The sequence below is a fragment of the Chionomys nivalis genome, chromosome 22 (assembly GCF_950005125.1).
Source record: "Chionomys nivalis chromosome 22, mChiNiv1.1, whole genome shotgun sequence".
Classification (NCBI taxonomy): Eukaryota; Metazoa; Chordata; class Mammalia; order Rodentia; family Cricetidae; genus Chionomys; species Chionomys nivalis.
The window spans coordinates 44,951,220-44,976,473 of NC_080107.1; the positions used below are offsets into that span (position 1 = coordinate 44,951,220).

The 25,254-nt window shown below is 53.0% G+C and overlaps 2 protein-coding genes across 5 annotated transcripts; one reads left to right on the forward strand and one right to left on the reverse strand.

The window, feature by feature from the left end:
* Positions 1 to 6,184: 6,184 nt before the first annotated feature.
* On the forward strand, positions 6,185 to 22,040 carry Pkn3 (protein kinase N3). Of its 4 annotated transcripts, none has more exons than XM_057754768.1 (22): positions 6,185 to 6,231; positions 8,176 to 8,404; positions 8,616 to 8,761; positions 9,001 to 9,112; positions 9,182 to 9,309; positions 9,492 to 9,675; positions 12,795 to 12,941; positions 13,019 to 13,128; positions 13,239 to 13,382; positions 14,723 to 14,798; positions 14,881 to 15,043; positions 15,132 to 15,231; positions 15,310 to 15,377; positions 16,332 to 16,395; positions 16,624 to 16,715; positions 17,528 to 17,704; positions 18,910 to 18,972; positions 19,094 to 19,170; positions 20,912 to 21,054; positions 21,136 to 21,243; positions 21,374 to 21,454; positions 21,556 to 22,040. In XM_057754768.1, exons 1-22 carry the CDS (start codon positions 6,205 to 6,207, stop codon positions 21,766 to 21,768), a joined length of 2,652 nt encoding a protein of 883 aa, XP_057610751.1. In that variant the 5' UTR covers positions 6,185 to 6,204; the 3' UTR covers positions 21,769 to 22,040. The 4 variants fall into 4 exon arrangements, with proteins under 4 accessions (XP_057610751.1, XP_057610748.1, XP_057610752.1 ...); XM_057754769.1 differs by lacking the exon at positions 6,185 to 6,231 and adding an exon at positions 7,303 to 7,414; XM_057754765.1 differs by having other exon boundaries at positions 9,001 to 9,309.
* Zdhhc12 (zinc finger DHHC-type palmitoyltransferase 12) lies at positions 21,887 to 24,494 on the reverse strand. The gene is made up of 5 exons (XM_057754772.1): positions 24,369 to 24,494; positions 23,463 to 23,593; positions 23,028 to 23,105; positions 22,693 to 22,859; positions 21,887 to 22,578 (listed from the first exon to the last, which is right to left on the reverse strand). Exons 1-5 carry the CDS (start codon positions 24,466 to 24,468, stop codon positions 22,257 to 22,259), a joined length of 798 nt encoding a protein of 265 aa, XP_057610755.1. The 5' UTR covers positions 24,469 to 24,494; the 3' UTR covers positions 21,887 to 22,256.
* Between the last annotated feature and the right edge of the window lie 760 nt (positions 24,495 to 25,254).

Below are 25,254 nucleotides of genomic sequence, written 5' to 3' on the forward strand. Positions count from 1 at the left end.
GTATTAGTGGGTTTTGAGGAAGGTTTCCTAATTTTCTGAGAAATTGCCACACTGACATCCAAAGGGGCTGTGCCAGCTTGCATTCCCACCAGGAATGCAGGAGTGTTCCCTTTTCCCCACAACCTCTCCAGCATAAGTTGTCATCAGTGTTTTTGATCTTAACCATTCTTACAGGTGTAAGATGGAATCTCAGAGTTGTTTTGATTTGCATTTTGGAGATCCTCTGTCTGATGTCCCACCTACTTTTTAAAATTAGTATGGTGTACCTTAGTTTTACATTTGTACCATGTGATTTTTTAATTTTATTATATTAAAAATTTCAGCTTCCCGCCTCCCTTTTCCCTCCCACGCCCCACTCCCCTCCTCCTCCCCCTCCCCATGTGATTTTTTGTAAAGTCACTTTACAATAGCTAGCTCTGGGCATTTCCTTTTTGCGAAGTATCGCTGAGTTGCCCTGGAACTCTAGTCCTAGAACTTTTGCATACTCCAGTCTGAGTTTCCCCAGTATCTAGGATTATTGCACTTCTTGAGGGGATAGATAGTCCTATATAGAGAGAAGAGTTATGGCAAGGTACCAAGCCTGTGACTCCAGCATTCGGGAAGGCGAGGTGCTACATGTGAGACCTTGTAACACATTTTGCTTGCCTTTATGTCTGCACCAGTAGTTCTCTGGAAGGCCAGCAGAGGGTCCCTGGACCTGGAGTTCCTTGGTCCTCTGGAAAGGTAGCCAGTTTTTTACCTTTCCAGTTCGTTGAACTTGACCAGTGATTCTGCCTTCTAGGTGGGACTACAGGTATCGGTTACAATATGTAGTTAGTTCTTTGACTAACTGGGGGCTGTTCTTGTTTTGGGATCTTTGAAGATAATTTGACCTTAAGTTATTTTTGTCACTGTATTCTTTGAACATAGGACTCTTGGACTGGGATGAGAAAGCCTAACAGCTTCCTGGGCTGGCCTGACGGGGGTATGAGGCACAAGTGGGCCATACCATACTGTTTAACAAGGACTGGGCTGGAAAACCTTTAGGAACCTCAATAGATCATCCTGTAGTTAGGGTTTCCTAATTATCTAACGTAAAATACTGGGTGTGGAGACCTATGGCTTTAATTCCAGCATTCTGAAGATGGGCATGTTGAATTTGAGGCCAGTTTAGCACACAAAATGAGTTCCAGGAGGGTGCACCTGTCTCAAAAAACAAGGGGAAATGTTGGGTTGTGAATCAATGATAGGGTGCTTGCCTAGCATGTGTTATGCGCACTGTGCCAGTACAGAGATACATATCTTCTGTCTGCATCAATTCAGAGTCCCACAGGACAGTCGGACTACTGACCACAGTGGCGCTCCCTTTAGCGCATAGCCATCCTGGGAGACAGGCAGACTAGCCTACATGCACAGACCCTGTCTCAACTGCTTTATCTGGTAGAAGACAGCCTGTCTACAGAGAGTTCCAGGTCTACCAGAATGTAGCCCGTGGATGTGAAAGGTTAAGAGCACTTGTTATTCTTGCGGAGGACGAGATTAGTTCTCTACCTACAGAACCACTGGTGTCCACCAGCAACTCCAGTGCTGAAGCCTCACGTGTGACGCTGCCACGGAAGCAAAACATCCATAACAAAATAGTTTAAAATTATTCTGGCTGGGCAGTGGTGGTGCACGCCTTTAACCCCAGCACTTGGGAGGCAGAGGCAGGTGGATCTTTGTATGCGTGTTGTGTTTTTAAATATACTTAATGTGTATGATATCCATATGTGTATACAAACCTTTGGAGGCCAGAAAAGGGCACTGCGTACTCTGGACCCGGATTTACTGGATGTTAGCCATCTGACGTGGTGGACTCAAGTCTGAACCTCTGCTACACAAATGCTTATAAGCAACACATTGGCTTTATTTTTAGGCAGGGTCTAATAGACCTGGCTGACTGTTCCTAGAATTTGGTACGTAGACCAGGCTAGTATGGAATTTAGAGATCCGTCTTCTGAGTGCTGTGGTTAAAGGCATGTTCTACCATCCCCCAACTCCAATTTAAAATCAGGTGTAATGGATTGTGCTTAGTTCAAGTGAGAACTAGTGATTGCAGGATGTTTGCCAGCTAGTGGGGAAATGTCCTGTGAGGAAGCTGGGGTACCTTCAGGTTGCCTTAGGTAAGTCCTGAAGTTAACTGTGGAGCTGCATGTTGGAAGTTGGACATATGCAGTGTCTGCCTAAGGATTTGAGCAAAGTTTCATCAGCAGGTGCAGCTGGGCTTTCTCCTTCCAGATGCCTTAGTGGATAATACAACCTGGGCTCCTTTTCCTCCATGTGAGGTACTGACTGGCTCATTCTGCTTCCTGGTGCAGGGAGTAGACCAAGGGTTCTGAAGCAGTATTACATGCTAGGGCTGGGGATTTGCCTCATTGGTGGAGGGCTTGCTGAACACATGCAAGATTCAGCATTTGGCCACAAGGTGGTGGCACATGCCTGTCTTTAATCACAACACTCGGGAGGCAGAGGGTCTCTGAGTTTGAGGTCAGCCTGGTCTACAGAGCGAGTTTCAGGACAAGCCCCATAGCTATTGAGAAATGCTGTCTCAAAAACAAAACAAAAAACCAGAAAAAGCAGCATTTGGCTTCAAGCACTGCAGAAGAAAGCAAAGAGCACCTAGGTACTGAAGCCACCTGCAACTACTTCAGGGGATCCAGTCAATGCCTTGGAGTGGGAATGGGGAGACTGCAGACACACGTACAAACACTTTGTTGATTATTTTCCGAGACACAGGGTTACTCTCTGGCCTTGGCTCTAAACATTAAGCTTAGGGCCCCACCTGTTTCTGTCCCCCAAGTGCCGGGATTAAGGGAATGTGCTGCCATGCCTGGCTCTTTTTTTTTTTTTTTTTTTTTTTTTTGGTTTTTCGAGACAGGGTTTCTCTGTGGTTTTCTCTGTGGTTTTTGAACCTGTCCTGGAACTAGCTCTTGTAGACCAGGCTGGTCTCAAACTCACAGAGATCCGCCTGCTTCTGCCTCCCGAGTGCTGGGATTAAAGGCGTGCGCCACCACCGCCCAGCCCAGCTCTGGCTCTTCTTTTTTTTTTTTTTGGTTTTTCGAGACAGGGTTTCTCTGTGGTTTTGGAGCCTGTCCTGGAACTAGCTCTTGTAGACCAGGCTGGTCTCGAACTCACAGAGATCCGCCTACCTCTGCCTCCCAAGTGCTGGGATTAAAGGCGTGCGCCACCACCGCCCGGCAGCTCTGGCTCTTCTTGAGATGGTGTTTTACACTGCATCTCTGGTTAGCATAGAACTCCCATTAGATCAGCCAGCGCAGGATGTCCCATCTCCACACCACACTTCTTTGTCTTTTATTTTTTTTCTCAGTTTTGTGATAGGGTCTCCTATCCCTGGCTATCTTGGAACTCTGTGACCAGACTGGCCACAAGCTCAGAGATCCGCCTGCCTCTGCCTCCCCAGTACTGGCCTAAAGGCTTGTGTATTACAATTTTCAAGAATGTGGAAGAAAGCTGGGCAGTGGTAGCAGGCACCTGTGAGCCCAGCCCTCGGGAGGCAGAGGCAGGTCTTCACTCTTACGTGTGAGAGCTGAAGAGGGGATTTGGATGTAGTATAGTGCTTACAAAAGGATGTGAAGGAAGGGTGTATAAAAGAAAAAACTGAATTTGATTATTACATGTTGTGCATATGTTTTGAACTATCCCAATGAACTACATTAATATGAAGCAAGCCTGGACTACAGAGCAAGTTCCAGGACAGCCAGCACTAGCTAAAAAAGCAAACAGAAAGTGACTAAAAAAGTTTGTGCAGGCATGAGGCTCAGTGGGCTGCTGTGTGAGTTGGTTCTCCATCTGTCTTCATCATTACCAACAGCAAAACTCCTTTACACACGGAACCATTGGTCCAAAGGAGAGTTCTGAATCAGATTATCTGTTACCTTCTAGGGGCAGCAGTAGGAGTTCTGATTTTTTTTTTTTCCTTTTTTTGAGATGGAAGCCCAAGAGCTACCTGAATGCTGGAATTACAGGCATGTGCCACCACACCCTCTTAACCGGTGAACTGTAACACTGGGCAACTTGAAGGGAAAAATTTACTAGTCTGATTCATGGGTTTTTTTTTCAAAGATTTATTTATTTATTTATTTATTTTTTGGTTTTTCGAGACAGGGTTTCTCTGTGGCTTTGGAGCCTGTCCTGGAACTAGCTCTGTAGACCAGGCTGGTCTCGAACTCACAGAGATCCGCCTGCCTCTGCCTCCCGAGTGCTGGGATTAAAGGCTATTTATTTATTTATTACACATACAGTGTTCTGCTTGCATGTATATTTACAGGCCAGAAGAGGGCACCAGATCTCATTACAGATGGTTGTGAGCCACCATGTGGTTGCTGGGAATTGAACTGAGGACCTCTTAACCAGTGCTCTTAACCTCTGAGCCATCTCTCCAGCCCCATATATATATATAAACTTGTAACCTGGTGTTGAAATGGAAGATGAAACTATGTATGGTAATATTTATATCCAGGGCTGTGTATTAAGACCTTGGCTGAGCCTGGCAGTGATGGCACACACCTTCAATTCCAGTATTTGGGAGGCAGAGGCAGGCGGATCTCAGTGTGTTTGAGGCCAGCCTGGTCTACAAAGTGAGTTCTAGGACGGCCAGGACTGTTACACAGAGAAAACCTGTCTCAAAAAAACCTTGGCTGAGTTGGGATGAACCCTCAAAACACACATAGAAGAAACCCCGGCTAAACAGTGCTGAGCACCTGTAATCCACAGGATGATGGAGTGGTCAGGGCCTCATCATCCTGAGGCCATCCTGGGCTGCAGGTGATCCTGTCTGAAAAGTAATCAAGTGGGGGTTGCAGAGATGGGTCAGAGGTTTGTACTTGATGCTCCTGAGAAGGACTAAGGGTTTGATTCCCAGCACCCCCGTAATGTTCATGATTGCAGTTCCAGGAGAGCTGATGCTTTCTGATCTCCAAGGATACCAGGCATGCACAATGGTGCAAGTAAAGAAATCCTAGCCAGGAGCCAGGCTGGTCTACAGAGCTAGTTCCAGGACAGCCACAGCTGTGACACAGAAAAACCCTGTCTTGAAAAACCAGAAAAAAAGAAATCCTAGCCGGGTGGTGTCGCACACCTTTAATCCCAGCACTCAGGAGGCAGAGGCAGATGGGTCTGAGTTTGAAGCCAGCCTGGTCTACATAGTGAGTTCTATAGAACAGCAAGGGTTACACAGAGAAACCCCGTCTCAAAAATAAACCAAAAAAAAAAAAAAAAGACAGCAAAATCCTAATTAAAAAATAAAAGTAGCCCCCTACCTGGGTGTGTTGTGCCACACACTTTTTTGTTGGATTTGTTTTTGATTTTTCAGGACAGGGTTTCCCTGTGTAGCCCTGGCTGTCCTGGAACTCGTAGACTAGGCTGGCCTCGTACTCAGAGATCTGCCTGCCCCTGCCTTCTGAGAGCCGGAATTGAAAGCGTGGGTATGGTAAGCTCTGACAATGCCAACCAGTTCAGTCTGGCCCTCTCTACCAGGCTTACAAGGTCTTCACCGCCCCTCTCCCCCTCATTTCTTTAGCAAGCACCGCAATCGCTATGTTCCGGGCAAAACCCATCTTCCTGAGAAGTCAACGTCTCCTGGCCTCTAAAAAAAAAAAAAAAAAAAAAAAAAAAAAAAGGAAAATTATGGGGATTGATCCTTGACCTTGCCTTGCAGCATTTTATTGAACTCCCTCCCCAGCCCCTTCGGACTTCCTCATGGTAAAGTAAGAACCTTGGCTCCGGTTGAGTCAGCAAACTCATTTCGTAACGAGCCTGAGTTTGTTCAGACTTTATTTGTATCTGACCATCATTTGGATCAAGATTTATTTATTCCGCACCCGGCCCAGGCCCGCGGCGCATGCTGCGGGCAAAGCTGGAGCAGAAAGAGACCCGGCCTTCCTATCTCCAGGAAGATCAGCTGTGATTCAGAGCTGGAGCCACAAAGTCAAGAAAGGGAACCCGGGATCCGCCGAGCTGAACTCGGAGTCGGTCCGGGGCGCTGCTCCGTGCAGCCGGGAGGGGGCGCTGCTCCCCAGCACCTGCCGGGTGCGCGGGTCTCGGGAGGGGGCGCCCGATCCCGCGTGTCCCGCGTCGCTTCCCGGGAAGTTTCAAGTTTGAAAGTCCTGCGCAGAGGCCGGGGCTTCCGGAACCGTAGCGAAGGAGAGAACTGGCCGGCGCGGCGCCATGGAGCCGAATGGGGCGGCGCTCCAGGTGAACGGAGCGCGCGCAGCGGCCGCGTTGGCAGCTCAGGGCACCCCATGCTCGGGTCTCCACCCTACTCCGGCCTCTCTGCTGGTGACCCCTGCGCGGGGCGGGACCTGAGCCCTGGGTTAAGACGTCTGGTCCCCGGAGTGACGGAGATCCAGCCAGGCAGCATGCCTGAAACCGTGGAATGTACCTTCAGGCTGGGTCTCGAGTTCCTTAAAAAATCAGTCTTCTAGAGACTTTCAGGCAGGTGGGCATTTGCCGGGAGCGCAGAGGTTGGAATGCCGGCTAAGAGGAGTCTGGGGGTAGCGGGGGTGGGGGGTGAAGACTGTGCGGAGAGTTGGGAGGGAAGGACTGAGCTCTTGGTGGGCGTTGTCCACACCACACCACACCCACGGGCAGGAACACTTTGGCCACTAGAGGCACCTGGCCCAACAATGCGCCGGGAATCCTCCGGTCCACCGAGAGGTCCACGATGTTGAGGGATTCCAGTGTCACTTAAGAGCCGAGAGAGGTAGTGTTCTACCTCAGGGCAGTTAGAGGTGGGGCAGGACATTTCTGTACAAGATAGCGTCCAGGCCGGGCGGTGGTGGCGCACGCCTTTAATCCCAGCACTCGGGAGGCAGAGGCAGGCGGATCTCTGTGAGTTCGAGGCCAGCCTGGTCTACAAGAGCTAGTTCCAGGACAGGCACCAAAGCTACAGAGAAACCCTGTCTCGAAAAACCAAAAAAAAAAAAAAAAAAGATAGCGTCCAGTGCCAAGTCAAGACACGAGGTGTGGGTGAAAAGCAGTAGATACGGGCATCTCAATGGGTCAGGCAGCCTGCAAGGCTGGATCTCACTCCTCCCAGTACCCTTCCTCCAGAGATCCCTCTTGGCCTGGCTAGCAGCGGCTTGTACACATTTTCCGATTTCCTGTGAGCCTCCGCCCTGTGGCAGCAGCGGGGTGACTCAGGACCCTGGTGGCCAGCAGGCCCCCAGCTCTGGAAGAGCTTTGTTTTCTCAGGTCTTTGGCTCTGGCCTTCTTGCCTGGGGCGGTCAAAGGATTTCCTGAACCTCGCCCTCACCCTCACCCTCTGACAGCTAAGGCACAGACAGCCAGCCTAGCTGAGGCCTGGAGTTGGGGGGTTAGGGGCCCCTAAACTGAGTAGCCATTCTTTTATGGGTCTCAGGAGATGGAACACAGAGAGGTAAGAGGGATAAGATAGGATGGTTGCCTCGATCCTTGGGACGGGAGGCGTGTCAGCAGGGGTTCCCCGGGGCTGAGGTCAGCCTCTGAGAGGGAAGGTTCCTCTCCCTGCCTCTAAACTGGTAAGCAGTTTGGGGGTCTCCTACTTCCTGCTAGAGCTGAGCTGTCAGAGCTCCTCAGCTAATTGGTTGCCTCTGCTTCTCACCTGTCTACCACACTGTGTAAGGTAGAAGAAGCAAGTTTTAGTGGCTTGGGCCACTGGCTGCCTCCTGCATGTGACCTTGAGTAAATTCTTTGCTGTTTTACCTCCCAGATTGCACTTGGTTCTCACACCTAGAGAAAGCTGTGTAGTGTCTGGGAGACAATGGGGGTCGCTGTCCCTCAGTACATGATGGTCACTCCTCTGTGTTGCCTCTGTGAGCAAGCCGCCTAACCTCTCTTTGTTCTTTGCTCCTATATAAAATGAGAATGAGAAGTAAGCGTGAGGCTCTGTGCTCTACCTTAGCATGTTCTGTGCCATGGGGTCTTTCCCCAGTACCGCAAAAAACCAATTGCACCGCAGGCGAAGGGAATTCAGTGTGTTGTTAGAACTCATCACCCAGCAAGCACCATGGGAACCTGATCTGTCACCTCTCCCTTCTCGGCAAGGAAGACGGAAGAGCGAGAGCTAGCCACTGCAGAGTTCCGAGACACCCCAGCTCCGCCTGTTGTGTCTGTTCCCCGTTGGAGGGGGATGGGCTATGACTTCTCTGTCCTTTGCAGCCTGGGACCAGCCAGAGGCCCCCTGAGGATGAGAAAGAGATGATCCGTCGAGCTATCCAGAAGGAACTGAAGATCAAGGAGGGCGTGGAGAACATGCGGCGCGCGGCCACAGACCGCCGCCACCTGGGCCATGTGCAGCAGCTGCTGAGGGCCTCCAACCGCCGCCTGGAGCAGCTGCATGGCGAGCTTCGGGAGCTGCATGCCCAGGTCTTGCTGCCAACCTCGGCTGGTGAGTGAGGAGTCTGAGGAGACCCCCAGGTGACAGGAGATTCATGGACACCCTGATCCTGGCCTTGGCTCTGACCACTGGGCAAGACCATCTGCCCTCCCTGTATCCACCATGTTGCTGCTATGGCCAGGAAGGAAGGGAAGAGAGAGCCCCTTTACGGAGGCCTGGGCTCTGGTGGCAGGCTCATGCATCCCTTGCCTTCTCTCCACAGAACCAGTGGCGTCAGGACCCATGCCGCGGGCAGAGCAGTCGAGGGCTCGGCACTTGGAGGTTTTACAGAGGCAGCTGCAGGTCGAGCTGAAGGTAAAGCAAGGAGCTGAGAACATGATTCACACGTGTGCCAGTGGCACCCCCAAGGTGAGTGTTGGTGCCTGACTGGAGGCATAGGCCTGGCATCTGATGTGGTGGGAGAGATCGAGTTCTCCGGTGTCAGGAGTGCAGCGCCAGGCCCTGCGCCAAGAGGGGGATGCTACCCAGCCCCAGCCCTTCGTCTAATGATGAAAGTAGAGCACGGAATCTGAGTTGGGGAGCTCAATTCCCAGTCTGGTGGTCGGCCATAGCCCTGATCTGACGGGGCAAATGTCACGTCCCTACAGGAGAGGAAGCTCTTAGTGGCTGCCCAGCAGATGCTGAAGGACAGTCAACTGAAGGTTGCCCTGCTCCGGATGAAGATAAGCAGCCTGGAGGCCAGTGGGTCTCCAGAGCCAGGTGAGTCCTCTGAAGGCAGGGAGGGTGGCACCCCATGGCCAGGGCTAAGGCTCTACCCCCTCCCTGCAGGCCCTGACTTGCTGGCAGAGGAGCTGCAGCACCGACTGCGAATTGAGGCCGCTGTGGCTGCAGGGGCCAAGAACGTGGTGAAGCTTCTTGGTGGCCAGAGAATACAGGACCGCAAGGCACTGGCCGAGGTCAGGCTGTGTCCGCCGGCCCACGGCTCTTCTTACAGCTCTGCCTGTCTCTCTCCACCCTGCAGTGGTGCCCAGCGCTAACGGCTTGCTGCCTGTGTGGGGTGGCAGTGAGGAAGCCTACGGCATAACCTGTGCCTTCCACCCGTACCTCATGGCTGTCCCTGCCTGCATCTCCTCTGTAGGCCCAGGCCCAGCTCCAGGAATCCTCCCAGAAGCTGGACCTCCTCCGCCTGGCCCTGGAATCGCTGCTGGAGAGGCTGCCACCCACCCATGCCCTGCGCAGCAGGGTGACCCAAGAGCTGCGGATGGCCGTGCTCCGGAACCCCCAGCCTCCGGCGACACTTGTGAAACCCATCGCCTTGACAGGTCTGTAGAAATGACCCCCTCTTGCTTCAGGGGCCTCATCCTTCGGGGAGGATCCCGAAGAACTCTGGGAAAGCGTTGGGTCCCGACCTTGGATAGCTGACACTCCCATTCTGATTCTCAGTTTATCCATCTGTAACATAGGAATGACAGTGGACGGTCATGGTGGTCATGGCTTTAACTCCAGAACCCAGGAGGCAGAGGCAGGAGGATCTCTGTGAGTTCTAGGCTAGCCTGGTCTACAGAGTGAGTTCCAGGCCAGCCAGAGCTACATAGTGAGACCCTGTTTCGAAGTAAATAAATAAACGAAGGATAGAAACACTAGCAGCACTGACTCAGGGATTGCTTTGTGAATCCAGTAACTTGTGCTCCTTCAGCATTGAGCACAGCCAGGGTTTGGCCAGTGTGATGTAGTTTAAACAAGTAACCGGAAGTAGGGAGTAACGCGGTAAGCAGCTTTCTGCCCCGCCAGCCTAGGAGCCAGCCATTGGCAGCATGGGCTGCCATGAAGTTTTCTTTCTTTCTGTTTTTTGTTTCTTTGTTTTCCAGCCAGGGTTTCTCCATGTAGCTTTGGCTCTCCTGGAACTCACTCTGCAGACCAGGTTGGCCTCAAACTCAAGAGATCTGTTTGCCTCTGTCTGCCTCCTGAGTGCTGGGATTAAAGGTGTGCACCATCACCATCTGGCCAGAAAAGTCTTTCATATCCTGAGCTGCAAGCCAGAGCCCACTGGTGCCTGCTGCAGGGCAGTGGACGGGGCTGGAGGTGCAGAGCAGTGGACGGGGCTGGAGGTGCAGAGCAGTGGACGGGGCTGGAGGTGCAGAGCAGTGGACGGGGCTGGAGGTGCAGAGCAGTGGACCGGGATGGAGGTGCAGAGCAGTGGACGGGGCTGGAGCTTCAGAGCAGTGGACGGGGCTGGAGGTGCAGAGCAGTGGACGGGATGGAACTGCAGAGCAGTGGACGGGGATGGAGCTGCAGAGCAGTGGACGGGGATGGAGCTGCAGAGCAGTGGATGGGGCTGGAGCTGCAGAGCAGTGGACGGGGCTGGACAGGGCCCTGCTTCCTGGGGGCCTCTACTTCGTGTATCATCAGGGTTCCCAGGAGGAAGTGGAGGCTGAGCCGAGAGGTCTCCTGGGAGTGCTGGTGTTTGAGTCAGCAGGTCTGGGAAGGCAGAGGGACTTCTTGCTTAAAGGCAAAGAATTTAAGATTAAGGATATAGCCGGGCGATGGTGGCGCACGCCTTTAATCCCAGCACTCGGGAGGCAGAGGCAGGCGGATCTCTGTGAGTTCGAGACCAGCCTGGTCTACAGAGTAGTTCCAGGACGGGCTCCAAAGCCACAGAGAAACCCTGTCTCGAAAAACCAAAAAAAAAAAAAAAAAGATTAAGGATATAGCCGTGGAAGGCAGCTGGTAGAGTCCGTGTCTAGCAAACACAAAGCTCTGGTTTCGATCCCCAGCACCTTATAAACTGGGTATGGTAACACACACCTAAAATCCAAGCCCTAGGGAAGTGAGCAGGAAGATCAGGAGTTTAAGGGCTTCTTTAGCTGTGTGCAAGTTTGAGGCCAACTTGGGCTAATGAGATCTTATCTAAAAACAAAACCAAGGCTGGGCAGTGGTGGCTCATGCTTTTAATCCCAGCACTCGGGAGGCAGAGGTAGGCGGATCTCTTGTAGTAATAGGAGCGGCGGGGCTGTGTTCCGCCACCCGGCTGCCCGCACGATTAGCTTATGTCCCAAAATAATTACACGGAAACTGTATTCTTTTTTTTTTTTAATTTATTTATTTATTATGTGTACAATATTCTGTCTGTGTGTATGCCTGCTAGCCAGAAGAGGGCACCATTACAGATGGTTGTGAGCCACCATGTGGTTGCTGGGAATTGAACTCAGGACCTTTGGAAGAGCAGGCAATGCTCTTAACAGCTGAGCCATTTCTCCAGCCCCGGAAACTGTATTCTTTTGAACATTGTCTACCCCATTAGTTTTAGCCTCTTATTGGCTAGCTCTTATATATTGATCTAACCCATTTTTAATATTCTGTGTAGCACCATGAGCTGGCTTACCAGGAAAGATCTTAACCTGCGTCTGTCTGGAGTGGGAGAATCATGGTGACTCATTGACTCGGCTTCTTTCTCCCAGCATTTTGTTCTGTTTACTCCACCCACCTAAGGGTTGGCCTATCAAATGGGCCTAGGCAGTTTCTTTATTAATTAACCAATGAAAGCAACAGATTAATACAAGACCCACCTCCATCACTCTCTGTGAGTTTTTTTTTTTTTTTTTTTTTTTTTTTTGGTTTTTTCGAGACAGGGTTTCTCTGTAGCTTTGGAGCCTGTCCTGGAACTATTCTGTAGACCAGGCTGGCCTCGAACTCCCAGAGATCCACCTGCCTCTGCCTCCCGAGTGCTGGGATTAAAGGCGTGAGCCACCACCGCCCGGCTATCTCTGTGAGTTTGAGACCAGCCTGGTCTACAGAGCTAGTTCTAGGACAGGCTCCAAAGCTACAGAGAAACCTTGTCTCAAAACAAAACAAACAAAAAAAACAAAACCAAAAACACCATATCCTAAGATGAGTACCCTGCTGGATGCCACCCTTGGGATCTCTGTAAGATCTCTACATATTACCTGCAGACCCAGCCTAGCAAGAAAGTCTTCCAAGACTCATCTTATAGCCTCAGGGGCTGCAGGGTCCCTGCTTCCTCTACCCTTTGAGACAAAAACCCCAGTGGTCTCAGACAAAGCATGTTTCTTTCCTATTAAATGGGGCAGGCAACCGTGGGGCTGCTTGTGGCCCAGGCTCCTGTGCCTGCCCATGTGCCCTTGAGGCCATGGTGCCCTCCAGGCCTTGTGCTCAGGGCAGCAGCCTCCCTATCCTCTGGCTCCATGCAGCTCCGGGGGAGGTCCTGCTCAGTGGCACTGCTGTGTCTGCCACTGCCCAGGCGCCCGGGAGGAAGAGCTGGCAGGGCTGCTGAGGATGAAGGGTGGCTTCCAAGGCCTAGCGTGGGCAGGGTCTGGTCAGCTGATCCTAACTCTGACCCTCGTAGAGCAAGTGGCATCCCTCAGGGGTTCCACGGCCAAATGGCGGTGGCTTCTGACTAAGTGCCCTCCCAACTCCCGACCAGGGACTCTGCAGGTTCGCCTCCTGGGCTGTGAACAGCTGCTGATGGCCGTGCCTGGGCGTTCTCCCATGGCTGTCCTGGCAGGTAGCCCCTCTGAGGGCTGGCTGCGAACCAGGTCTAGGCAGCAGCGTGGTGGCAGAGAGCTGGCCAGTGAGTAAGGAGGAGCTGTGGGAGGGGGTGGGGTCCCTGCTCTGGACACGCTCTGAGTCCCAACGTTGGCACCGCAGGTGAGGTGCTGGCTGTACTGAAGGTTGACAACCGTGTTGTGGGCCAGACAGCATGGGGACAGGTGGCTGAGAAATCCTGGGACCAGGCTTTTACCATCTCCTTGGATCGAGTAAGCCCGACCTTTGTATGGTCAGGGTTAGCTGCGGGCTGCGTGGGGGAGGCCACTTGGGTGGAGGCTGATGCCAAACCCAATTCATCAGCCTGGTCGTCCCCACATAGGCCCGTGAGCTGGAGATCGGGGTTCACTGGCGGGACTGGCGGCAGTTGTGCGGTGTGGCCTTCCTGAAGCTTGAAGACTTCCTGGACAATGCCTGTCACCAGCTTTCTCTCAGCCTGGTGCCGCAAGGAAGGCTCTTTGCCCAGGTTCCCACTGACACTTTGGCTGGGGAGATCAATGGATAAAGTGTGCTTGCTCTGCACAGTCCCTAGCATCCATGTAAAAACTAGGTGTGGAGGTGCTCGTCGTAACTTCACTGCCGGTGTACAGAGACAGTTGGATCCCCAGACGTTGCTGGCCATTGTTTCTAGCTGAAACAGAGATCCTGTCCCAAAAACTAAGGTGGAAATGCGGACACCCCGTGTCAACCTCCGCCTGCATATATATGTGCATACAGAAAGACTGGCACCCCGTCTAAGTGTGGGAGCTGAGTGTGAGGCAGTTCCACAAACGGCCAGAGAGAGGCTCGCATCTCCTCCTTGACTTTGCCCTGCCTCATCTCATGTCACTTTGAATAAGTGCCTCTTCTCTGGGCCTCAGTTTCCCCACTGGTGCCAGTGAGGATGTGTAATCATCTCTGGATTTTTTTAGGGTTTTTTTTTTTGTTTGTTTGTTTGGTTTTTGTATTGTTTTGGTTTGGTTTGGTTTGGTTTTTCGAATCAGGATTTCTCTGTGTAACTGCCCTGTCCTAGAACTATCTCCTAGACCAGCCTAACCTTGACCTCACAGAGATCCTCCCCGCCCCTGCTTCTGACTCCCCAGTGCTGGGATTAAAGGCATGGCCACCGCCCTGCAGGTCCTTTGAGTTCTGCCTCTCCTACTAGTGCATTCTGTGATAAACACGGACCAAAAGTTACTTATGCGAGAAACAGATTTATTTCAATTTACAGCCAGTCTTGAAGGAAGTCAGGGCAGTAATTTACGCAGAAACCATGGAGGAGCCCTGCTTGCTGGCTTGCTCCCTGCCTCCCTCCCAAGCTCGGGGTTGGCTAGCTTTTTTAGAGAGCCCAGTACCAACTGCCTAGGGATGGCACCACCCACAGTAGGCTAGACCCGCCTATCTTTTTTTTTTTTTTTTTTTGGTTTTTCAAGACAGGATTTCATTGTAGCTTGTAGTTCTGGAGCCTGTCCTGGAACTAGCTCTTGTAGACCAGGTTGGCCTTGAACTCACAGATCCGCCTACCTCTGCCTCCCGGGTGCTGGGATTGAAGGCGTGCACTACCACCACCACCCCACAACCCGCCTATCTTAATTAACAATCAAGACAATCCCCCCATACACACACACACACACACACACACACACACGCCCACAAGCCGTGTTTTCTAGGCAGTTCTCAGATGATTCTGGCTGTGTTGTGTGGACTGACAGAGCTCATTAGGATGCCTGCACTAGTTGAGATTGAGAGCTGGAACTTGGGGCGTAAGTAGCTGGTAAGACGGAAGGTGGCCAGTCCAGGTCTTCAGCCCTGTTCATGTTCCTTCAGGTAACCTTCTGTGACCCTGTCATTGAAAGGAGGCCTCGGCTGCAGAGGCAGAGACGCATTTTCTCTAAGCGTAGAGGTATGCGGGAGGGGACTGTGTGAGGAGGGGGCCGGGGCTGACCACTGGGATGCTGGGACTGAACCCCATCTGCCTCCTCTAGGCCAGGACTTCCTGAGGGCTTCCCAGATGAACCTCAGCATGGCAGCCTGGGGACGCCTGGTCATGAGCCTGCTGCCCCCCTGCAGCTCCCCAAGCACAGTCAGTCCCCCTAAAGGGTGCCCCCCAACTGCAGCCTGTGGGACCTCCAGGTCTGCTTCCCCCAGGTGAGCCGCCTGGCCCTCTGTCCTCTGCTGTAGCTGTGCCCCTCCCACCGCCACCTGTCCTGGCTCAGACATCTCCTTCTTCTTACAGTCATTTCCTGCCCACGAAGACCCTCTCAGGAGAAGACATGAAGCCTCCACCCAAGCCCCCTCGTCTCTATCTGCCCCAAGAACCAGCCCCGGACACTCCTGTGAGGGATTCAGGGATGGGGCAGGCGGGAAAGTGGGCTAACATGTTGGCTCTCCCCTGAACCCCTCTGTCCTCACAGTGTACCAAACGCCCCCACATGGATCCTAGAACTGGAGTGGCGCCCACCCTGGCAGCATCACCCACCAGGTACTCACTGGCTTGCATTGATTTAGAAACTTTTATTTGTATTTTAAAGATTTGTGCCTGTGTGTGTCTGCACATGCATAGGGACCCAGGCAGAAGGCGGAGCACAACCTTTTGGGAGGCAGCTCTCCCAGTCCACTTCATTCTTTTGTTTTGTTTTGGTTTTTTGAGACAGGGTTTCTCTGTGTAGCCCTGGCTGTCCTGGAGCTCACTCTATAGACCAGGCTGGCCTCAAACTCATTGAGATCCACCTGCCCCTGCCTCCCGAGAGCTGGGATTAAAGGCATGGGCCACTATCTCCCGGCTCCCACTTCCTTCTTGAGGCCGTGTCTCACTGTTTCTGCTACTGTGCTTGCTGCTCATATACTTGAACTTCTCTCCACCTCCCATCTCATCTCAGGAGTGCTGGGGCTGGAGCTTTAGACCTGAGCCAGCCACTGAGTCTGGCTTTTTTTTTTTTAATTTTTATGGTTTATTTAACTTTATTTTATGTGCATTGGTGTGAAGGTGTCAGATCCCCTGGAACTGGATTTTCAGACAGTTGTGAGCTGCCATGTGGGTGCTGGGAATTGAATCCGGGTCCTTGAGAAGAGCAGTCAGTGCTCTTAACCACTGAGCCATCTCTCCAGCCCCGAGTCTGGCTTTTTTAAAGTGGGTATGGGCATGGAACTTAACCTGCCTGAGACTTTACTGTATAGCCCGGGCTGGCCTTGAACTTGTGATTCTCCTGCCTCTGATCTGAGTGCTGGGATTACCAGTGTGCACCGCCACTCCCTCATTGTACACATTGATTGCTACCTCATTCCCTGGCTCCTTGAGGACACAAGCTGGCTTGCTCAGTGCTTTCCTTATGTGCCGAATGCAGTTGTTAAATTTCAGCCTTGGGGACAGCCTAGGCTGCAACAGAAGGCCTGATCTTGGTTCTCTTCAGCCCCTTGTGCCCTTTCTGTCTTGCAGGAAATCCCCCCGACTGCAGGACTTTCGATGCTTGGCTGTGCTGGGCAGGGGACACTTCGGGAAGGTAGTGGGTTGAGGATGGTGCAGTGGAGTTAGTGGGTGGGTGAGCCTCGGCACACTAGCTGGGAGATGCTGGGATGCGGGAGATGCTGGGATGCGGGAGATGCTGGGTGGAGAGATGCTGGGATGCTGGAGATGCTTAGTGGGGAGATGCTGGGTGGGGAGATGCTGGGATGCAGGAGATGCTGGGTGGGGAGGTGAAGAAGTCCTGTCCTGCCCATCTGGTTCCCAGGTTCTTCTGGTTCAGTACAAAGGAACAGGAAAATACTATGCCATCAAGGCACTGAAGAAGCAGGAAGTGCTGGGCCGGGACGAGATTGACAGGTATGTATGATTGAGAATTATCTGACCCCGGAGGAACCTCTGGGTGACTAGCCTGGACTCTAGAAGGCAACTCAAGAGCCCAGAAGCCAGATTCAGGTTTTCTTTTTGGCACTGGGAAAGCTCTGGTCTTTTAGAACCTCAGGTTGCTCTCCTATAAATAGGACCGTGGTAGTTCTTGCAGGTTTTGTTGTTAGTTTTGTTTTGTTTTTGTGAGACTGGGTTTTCCTATGTAACAGTTTAGCTGTCCTAGAACTTGCTCTGTAGACCTGGCTGCCCTCAAACTCATAGAGACTCCCTTGCCTCTCCCTCACAAATGCTGGGATTAAAAGCATGCACCACCATCGCCCGGCTTTTTGTTTCTTTTTTCTTTTTGGTTTTTCAAGACAGGGTTTCTCTGTGGCTTTGGAGCCTGTCCTGGAACTAGCTCTTGTAGACCAGGCTGGTCTGGAACTCACAGAGATCCGCCTGCCTCTGCCTCCCGAGTGCTGGGATTAAAGGCGTGCGCCACCACCGCCCGGTGGCTTTTTGTTTCTTGAAGACAGGGTTTCTTTGTGCAGCTCTGGATGTCTGGAACTAGCTCAGTAGACCAGATTGGTTTAGAACTCAGAGATCTGCCTGCCTCTGCCTTCTGAGTGGTGGGATTAAAGGCGTGTGCCACCACACGTCTAGTTTGCAGGTTTAACCGTTCCCTGTGTACAAACCACCAGCTTGACTTGTTAGCTCTTTGAGCACCCATGCAGCCAGAGGTGCTGTGTGGGTGGGTGTCAAGGCACAGCCCATGGAGGTTCCATCCCGTCCATCCTCCCTTGCAGCCTGTACTGTGAGAAGCGGATCCTGGAGGCTGTGGGTCGCACAGGGCACCCCTTCCTGCTGTCTCTCCTTGCTTGCTTCCAGACCGCTAGCCACGCCTGCTTTGTTACTGAGTTTGTGCCTGGAGGAGACCTCATGATGCAGATCCACGAGGATGTCTTTCCCGAGCCACAGGCCTGGTGGGTTCCGTGGTTACTCGGTGCTTGCTCCCTTCGGGTAGGGGGTACCCGGCAGACAAATAGCACAGGGTTCAGGAGCCTTGGTGGAGCTCTTCCAGCATGTGGGGATTCTGTCTGCGTAGTTGCGGGTGGGTGGGATTTACTATCACAGTTTTGTAAGATGTTGCAAGGATGAGAGCGAGCGCAGTGTGGCAGCTGGAGATTCAAGTCTCAGATCCTCATTTGATTGTATGTGTGGCTGTGCTTGGCCATGTGCATGTGAGTGCAGGAGCCCTCAGAGGCCAGAAGAGGGCACTAAAGCTCCAGGAGCTAGAAAGACAGGCAGTTGTGAACCTGATTCTAGGAACCAAATTCAGGTCATTTTCAAGAGTAAGGCTCTCTTAAATGCTGGGCCATCTCATCATCCTCTCAGGTGCTGATTTGAGTAAAAGTCATGGTTATCCCCACAGGCTGCTGGGGAGATAGTCATACAGAGTACTGACCCCAGGGCTCTACCATAGCTGCATCACCAGCCCTTTGTTTTTTTCTTTTCTTTTCTTTTTTTTTTTTTTTTTTTTTTTTTGGTTTTTCGAGACAGGGTTTCTCTGTAGTTTTTTTGGAGCCTGTCCTGGAACTAGGTCTTATAGACCAAGCTGGCCTCAAACTCACAGGGATCCACCTGCCTCTGCCTTCTGAGTGCTGGAATTTTTTTTAATGTTTTCTTTATTATTTATTATGTGTACGGTGTTCTGCCTGCATGTACACCTGCAGGCCAGAAGAGGGCACCAGATCTCATTACAGATGATTGTGAGCCACCATGTGGTTACTGGGACTTGAAGTCAAGACCTTTGGAAGAGCAGTCAGTGATGTTAACCTCTGAGCCATCTCTCCAGCCCATCGTGGGTGCTGGAATTGAAGGCATGCGCCACCACTGCCTGGCTGGGTTTTTTTTGTTTGTTTTTTTGTTTTTTGAAAGAAGGTTCTAGTGGTATAGACCAGGTTGGCCTCAGCCTCCCAAGTAGCTGGGGTTACAGGTCTCCACCACTAGACCCTGCGGTCCTACCACAGCTGCTCGCTGGAAGGTCATTCATAGACCACAACACTGGGATATATGGGGACTCCCAGCACCATATTCATTTGTCCGGTATCATCCATGCCTGACTCCGGCCAGGACCTTCTGGCACCTCCTGGTGCCTGGCCTGACTTCTCCCTGTGCCACCCCTCAGCTTCTACCTGGCCTGCGTGGTCCTGGGGCTGCAGTTTCTGCATGAGAAGAGGATCATTTACAGGTAGGCTGCCTGAGAGAAGCGGGGTGGGCCTTGGTAGGCCTTGCCCTTTCCCTGTGCTGTTGCTGTGCCCTGGGCCTGAGCCCCTTCCAGCCCTTTTGACCCTGCACCCCTCTGCCATCAGGGATCTGAAGCTGGATAATCTCCTGTTGGATGCACAGGGTTTCCTGAAGATTGCGGACTTTGGACTATGCAAGGAAGGTAGGGCCCCTCTCCTGGGATCACATCCTCTTGCTTTGCCCAGGCCAATAAGAAAGCAACTCACTCATGGGCACCTGGGCTCCCTAACCACTGGAGAGGGCTCCCCAGCCTTAATTCCTGACCAGGACCCTTGTTTAGGAGGACAGCTGAGGAGAATACTGGCTCTTCCTAATTTGTAGTTGATCGGAGAATCTATAGTTAGGACTACAGAGGACATTGTTCTGCACGTGAGTTCGCAGGTTTAGCTTTCTTATAGACACTGCTGTATGATGGCCTGGGCCAAGAGTCTACAGCACGACACTGCAGACCTTGCTAATGGGTACCATAAAGGCTGCCACATTAGGGCGGTGGTGGCGCACGCCTTTAATCCCAGCACTTGGGAGGCAGAGGCAGGCGGATCTCTGTGAGTTCGAGACCAGCCTGGTCCACAAGAGCTAGTTTCAGGACAGGCTCCAAAACCACAGAGAAACCCTGTCTCGAAAAACCAAAAAATAAAATAAAATAAAGGCTGGAACAGATTAATAAATATGAATCTACATACGTATGCTACGTATTATGTATGCATGGATTTGCATTGCTGGGTTTTGACCCCTGGTCTCACAGTCCATCACTCTCCACCACTGGCCTAAGAGCTCTGGCTGGCCTTGAACTCACAAGAGATCTGCCTGCCTCTGCCTCCTGAGTGTCCCAGCTCAGGATTAAAGACGCGTGCCACCACCACCTGGTGATTTTTTAATTTTTTAAAAAATATGTATTTATTATGTATACAGTATTCTGTCTGTGTGTCTGCCTACAGACCAGAAGAGGGCATCAGATCTCATTACAGATGGTTGTGAGCCACCATGTGGTTGCTGGGAATTGAACTCAGGACCTTGGAAGAGCAGGCAATGCTCTTAACCACTGAGCCATTTCTCCAGCCCCTTAATTTTTTTTTATATTTAAAATTTTTGTGCCGGGCGGTGGTGGCGCACGCCTTTAATCCCAGCACTTGGGAGGCAGAGGCAGGCGGATCTCTGTGAGTTCGAGACCAGCCTGGTCTACAGAGCTAGTTCCAGGACAGGCTCCAAAACCACAGAGAAACCCTGTCTTGAAAAACCAAAAAAAAAAAAATTTGTGTGTTCCTCCCCCTATGCACTCCCCCCTCCCCTGTCCACTCCCTCTCCCTTCCTTTCAGAACAGTGCAGGCCTTCCCCGATATCAGCCAGCCAGGGATAGGAGGGGAAACTGTGATTGAGCTAGAAAAAAAAAGAAAAATACAAAAAACATTTGTGGGGCTGGAGAGATGGCTCAGAGGTTAAGAGCAGTGCCTGTTCTTCCAAAGGTCCTGAGTTCAATTCCCAGCAACCACATGGTGGCTCACAACCATCTGTAATGGGGTCTGGTGCCCTCTTCTGGCCTGCAGACATACACACAGACAGAATATTGTATACATAATAAATAAATAAATAAATATTTAAAAAAAAAAAAAAACATTTGTGACATGGGTGTTTTGCATGCATGTGTGCCTATTCACCAGATGTGTGTCTAGTGCCTGTGGAGGCCGTAAGAGGGCTTCAGGTCCCTGAAACTGGATTTACAGACAGCTGCAAGCCACCATGTGGGTACTAGGAATCCAAGCTGGGTCCTTTCTTAGCCACTGAGCCATCTCTCCAGGCCCCTTCCCCCACTGATTGTTATAACCACAGAGGCTAAGTGAGTGAGCCATACCCAAGTAGGCATTGGTGTGGATGTTGGTTTGCAGGGATTGGCTTTGGGGACCGGACCAGCACCTTCTGTGGCACCCCAGAATTCCTGGCCCCTGAAGTTTTGACTCAGGAGGCTTACACTCGGGCTGTGGACTGGTGGGGGCTTGGAGTGTTACTTTATGAGATGCTAGTGGGTGAGGTAAGTACGAGGGGGCCTCTAGGTCTTCGGGGTGGGAACGGTGGGATGACACACACAGCCGCTGAGCCCCCATCTTCACAGTGCCCATTCCCGGGGGACACAGAAGAGGAGGTATTCGATTGCATCGTTAATGCAGACGCCCCGTTCCCTCACTTTCTGTCGGCTCAAGGGCTTGAGCTCATTCAGAAGGTAAGTCCAAGGTCCAGGGCTTGGCCGAAGCTGCTTGTGTGCTCCCTGACACCACCTTGTAGGGTACCTGTGGGGCAGCCAGCACCTGGAGTGGTCACCCTAAGTTCCCACCTGCCCTGCTTTCTGCCAGCTCCTCCAGAAGTGCCCAGAGAAGCGTCTAGGGGCAGGAGAGCAGGACGCAGAGGAGATCAAGGTCCAGCCATTTTTCAGGGTAAGGGATCCAGCAGTCCCCATTGCCTGTGAAGTTGGAGGGCTGAGTGTCCCCTGGGGTCTGCTGTCCCACCTTCTCAGACTCTCCATCCTTGTCCTCAGACCACCAACTGGCAGGCCTTGCTTGCTCGCACTGTCCGGCCTCCCTTTGTGCCCACTCTCTGTGGCCCTGCAGACCTTCGCTACTTCGAGGGGGAGTTCACCAGCCTGCCTCCAACCCTGACCCCACCGGCACCCCAGAGTCCCCTCACCGCTCGCCAACAGGCTGCCTTCCGGGACTTCGACTTTGTGTCTCAGCAGTTCCTGGAGTCCTGAGGGTCTCCTGGCCCTCTGCCTCCCTCTGCCAGGCTGTGAGAACTGTCCTTGTCCATGTGCCCAGGGCCAAGGTATTTAATGAGGATGTGGGTTCCAGGGAGAGGCCATGGGGCTGCTGGAAGCTTTCCTCAGGGTTACTGGGTGAGCTGTGTCTCTAACCCTTCTGCTTCCTGGCAGTGCCCAGATCAGGAAAGGCCCCATGGCAGGACGGTTTGTCTTTTTAATACTTGTCTTTATAGAGTATTAAATTAATAAAACTGTACATTTGAGGTAGCCTGGCCAGGGGTCATGGAGTCTGGGTTCTCTTGGTGTCCAGTGCCCTCTCCCCTCACTCATGTCCTTTTCCTCTGTGTCTTCCTTGTGTGGGGTTCTATCTGCTGAGGGTGGGAGCCCCGGGATGGAGTAAAGAGCTCAGGCTAACTGGGCTGACCCCTAGCGGCACAGCCTCCGGTTTTTAGGCACCAATGGCAGCCTTCTCTCCAGCAGCCCTAGACAGCCTGGCTGCTGCCTTCCTCCTCTTCTTCAGCCCAGAGGGTCTCCCAGGGTCCAGAGGGCCACCCACAGAAAAAGTGGGCCAGGTTTCGAGTCAGACCTCGGTCAAAGGGGTTGCTGGTGCGCTGACGGAGGTAGGCGATTCGGTGAGAGGATATGAACTCCCAGGTAGTGGTGTTGCTGGCCACCAGGTAGAGGTGTGAGGCCAGCAGCAGGCTGACCACCAATGAGAAGAAGGAAAGCAGCAGGAAGGTGGCAAACAGGAGCCCAGTAGACCGTAGCCACAGCCCCCAGGGCCGGAAGAATTGGAGGCCGGACCTAGAGGGACAGGGATGGAGGAGCTGGGGGGTGGGGGTGCTGCGAGTCCCACAGAGTCCTCTTTGTAAGCGCCTATTCGGTGTGCATGCTGCCCACACCCCCCGATTCACCTACCATGCCAGGCACAGGCCCCATAGGAGAACCACCAGCTGCAGAGCCAGGTAGGCCACAAAGAGGGGGTGGTTACGTTCACCCACACAGTTCTCCATCCAGGGACAGTGGTGGTCATAGCGGCGAACACAGCGGCGGCAGTCCCGACAGTGGCGGGCTCGCAGGGGTTGCTGTAGGCACAGAAGGGAGTCCAGGCTCAGTGCAGGTTCCCCCAGTGGGTGGAGAGGGCCGAAGGCCACAGTCTGGTCCCGAATTTGGGAGACCTTCCTGGAGGAGAGGCAAGGAGTCTTAATTTGGTCCCAATTCTTCCTACAAGAGGATGTGTGTATATCACCTACCAGCACTAGGCAGTGTCTGCACCGCCGCAGTGGGATTGCCTGAGGAACCATGGCTGTCTGTTCCTCCTTGGGCTCCTCCTGAAAATGAAACAAGGCGTATAAGATGGGGGGAGGGGTCCCCTTGGGAGGCAGATGACACTGGGGGCACCTCTCTTAGGAGCCACCTGGTTCTGGCTTTGCAGGATTTGGGGCCCCTCCCATGTACAGGGGTGGTAAGTACACGGTAGAGCACTGGACACTGTGCCTTTGCAAGGTGCTTGTCCTCTCTTGGGCCTTGGTGATTTCCTCAATGTGGGAGCAAAAACATAGGGTAGGAAAGAGGCCTCACCAAGACGCCCCACAATGTAAGCGGCTCACAGCTTCACACGGACAGTTCTGAGGGCTCATTTCCCTGTTGGCGCAAGGAGGGGTTTGGATCCCAGGGTCCCTGTTTACCTGAGGTTGAGTAGCCACATAGCCCGGGTCCATGAGTGACACAGCCAGGTAGAGCAACAGGGAGCCCAGAACCAGGAGCAGGAAGGTGAGGGGCAGGAACAGCTCCCCTTGCTCTTCCCACTGGCGTAGCTCTGGAGAGGCCAGAGAACAGTGAGGCCCATGGCAAGAGGATGGGGTAAAGAGGCTAGCCTGCTGAATGCGGAAGGGGAAGGGTTCCCTACGGAAGGGTCAGCCCTCAAAGAGGGAGGCCTAGGGAGCCCAGGCCAGGAAGGGCCCAGCATGTTGAAGCCCTTGGTGGTGAAGATCTGGAGAGGTGGGGGAGCTGAGAAGTGAGAGAACGCGGAGACACAGGCCAAGCTGAGTGCAGACAGCTCTAGTACCCTTGGTTGGAAGAGCAGCAAAGGTTTGGAAGGGAGTTGCTGATTGCTGGTGGGGAGCCTGACGATAACGACAGTGGAGGAGGCTGAGCCTCGGTGGGGGCTGTGTCTTTGGGCGGGGAAACCTGGGAAGGGGGTCGCTGAGTGGTCTCATAGGATTTGGGGAGCTGAGCAGAAAGCCAGTTTTTCAATCTAGTCGATTTCTTAACCTAATTCAGGGAGAGGCTGGGAGGCAATTTCTGGAAGGATGGGGTGGAGCCCAGGATCAGGGGACTTGGCGCCTCTAATAGGTCCTCGGATTTGGATGAATTTCCTGTCGGTGACAGGAAAATCCCGGGATTAATTAGGGACCAACTTGGGTATCAAGGAGTGGATGGCTCTAGAACCAGCAGATGAGAAGGACGCTTGAGGAACTGGCGGAGATGAGGGTGAATCTCAATGTAACTGAGGATTAGGGGGACCGGGTGAGACCCACTCGAAGGGAATCAAGGGATCGGGTGGGCTCGGGGTCGCGCGGTGTCCGGCTCACCGGTGTCGTGCAGGAAGAGCACCAGCGTTATTCCCCAGGTCAGCACGGTGTGCCCGGTCCGCACCAGGACCCCCGGGCTGAGCAGCGCCCAGAGAACCATGGCCTTGGCCCCTGTTCCAGCCCACCCGGAAGAAGCGCGCGGAAGGAGGGGCCATGGAGCAGAGGGGCTGCGGCAACGCGGGGATTGGTGGTTCCGCATTGGGGGCGGGGCCCATGCGGCTCAGGGAGGCTGTCTATTGGGTGACAGGCGCGGCCCCTCAGGCCAACAGGTGCCAGAGTAGGCCAGGGGCGGGGCCGGCGCGCACACAGACCGTAACTCCCTAACTCCGCCCCTACCCCACCCCACCCCCGTGGGCCAGGTAACTTTGCAAAGGCCAGGAGGCGGAAACCTCGGAAAGCGCCCCCTCGCCCCTCCTTTCCCCCCTTTCCTCATGCGCGAACTCGTGCCTGTTTTTGCTCCCCCACCCCCACCCACCGCCCACACAGAGATGTGGTCTGTAATGCCCGGAGACCACGCAGTGCTTGCTGCCAGGGGGTGATTGGCAGGGCTTGCTCGAGGGTGCGCCTTGATGACACACTTGCCTCCTATTCGTTTTTCGATATTGCAAACGAATGATGGGAAAGAGGAGGGTTCTGGTGCGGATTCTGGACGCGCTTGGCACTGCTTGGAGTCAGAGACATCCCATGCCTTCCGAGGCAAGTCGCTGAACTCTGATCTCTCTGCCTCTCAGTAGGGTTGGCGACAATACCCGTCTCTAATACAGGTGCCTGTCACTCGGGCTACCACCACTGCCCAGCTAGACTTTCTTTCCTTGTGTCCTAGGACCCTCCCCATTCAGCTGACCTTCCTCTGATTGCCCGCTTCCAGCTCCATGCTGTTGGTGAT

Bases quoted from the DNA above. Each gene is read 5' to 3' on its own strand.
- Pkn3 (XM_057754765.1), top strand. From the start codon at position 6,205: ATGGAGCCGAATGGGGCGGCGCTCCAG. The intron at 16,396-16,623 runs GTAGTGGGTTGA...TCTGGTTCCCAG, and splicing joins GCAGGGGACACTTCGGGAAG to GTTCTTCTGGTTCAGTACAA. The intron at 21,244-21,373 runs GTAAGTCCAAGG...GCTTTCTGCCAG, and splicing joins GGCTTGAGCTCATTCAGAAG to CTCCTCCAGAAGTGCCCAGA.
- Zdhhc12 (XM_057754772.1), bottom strand. From the start codon at position 24,468: ATGGTTCTCTGGGCGCTGCTCAGCCCGGGGGTCCTGGTGCGGACCGGG. The intron at 23,106-23,462 runs GTAAACAGGGAC...TTTCATTTTCAG, and splicing joins ATGTGGCTACTCAACCTCAG to GAGGAGCCCAAGGAGGAACA. The intron at 22,579-22,692 runs GTAGGTGAATCG...CTGTCCCTCTAG, and splicing joins TGGGGCCTGTGCCTGGCATG to GTCCGGCCTCCAATTCTTCC.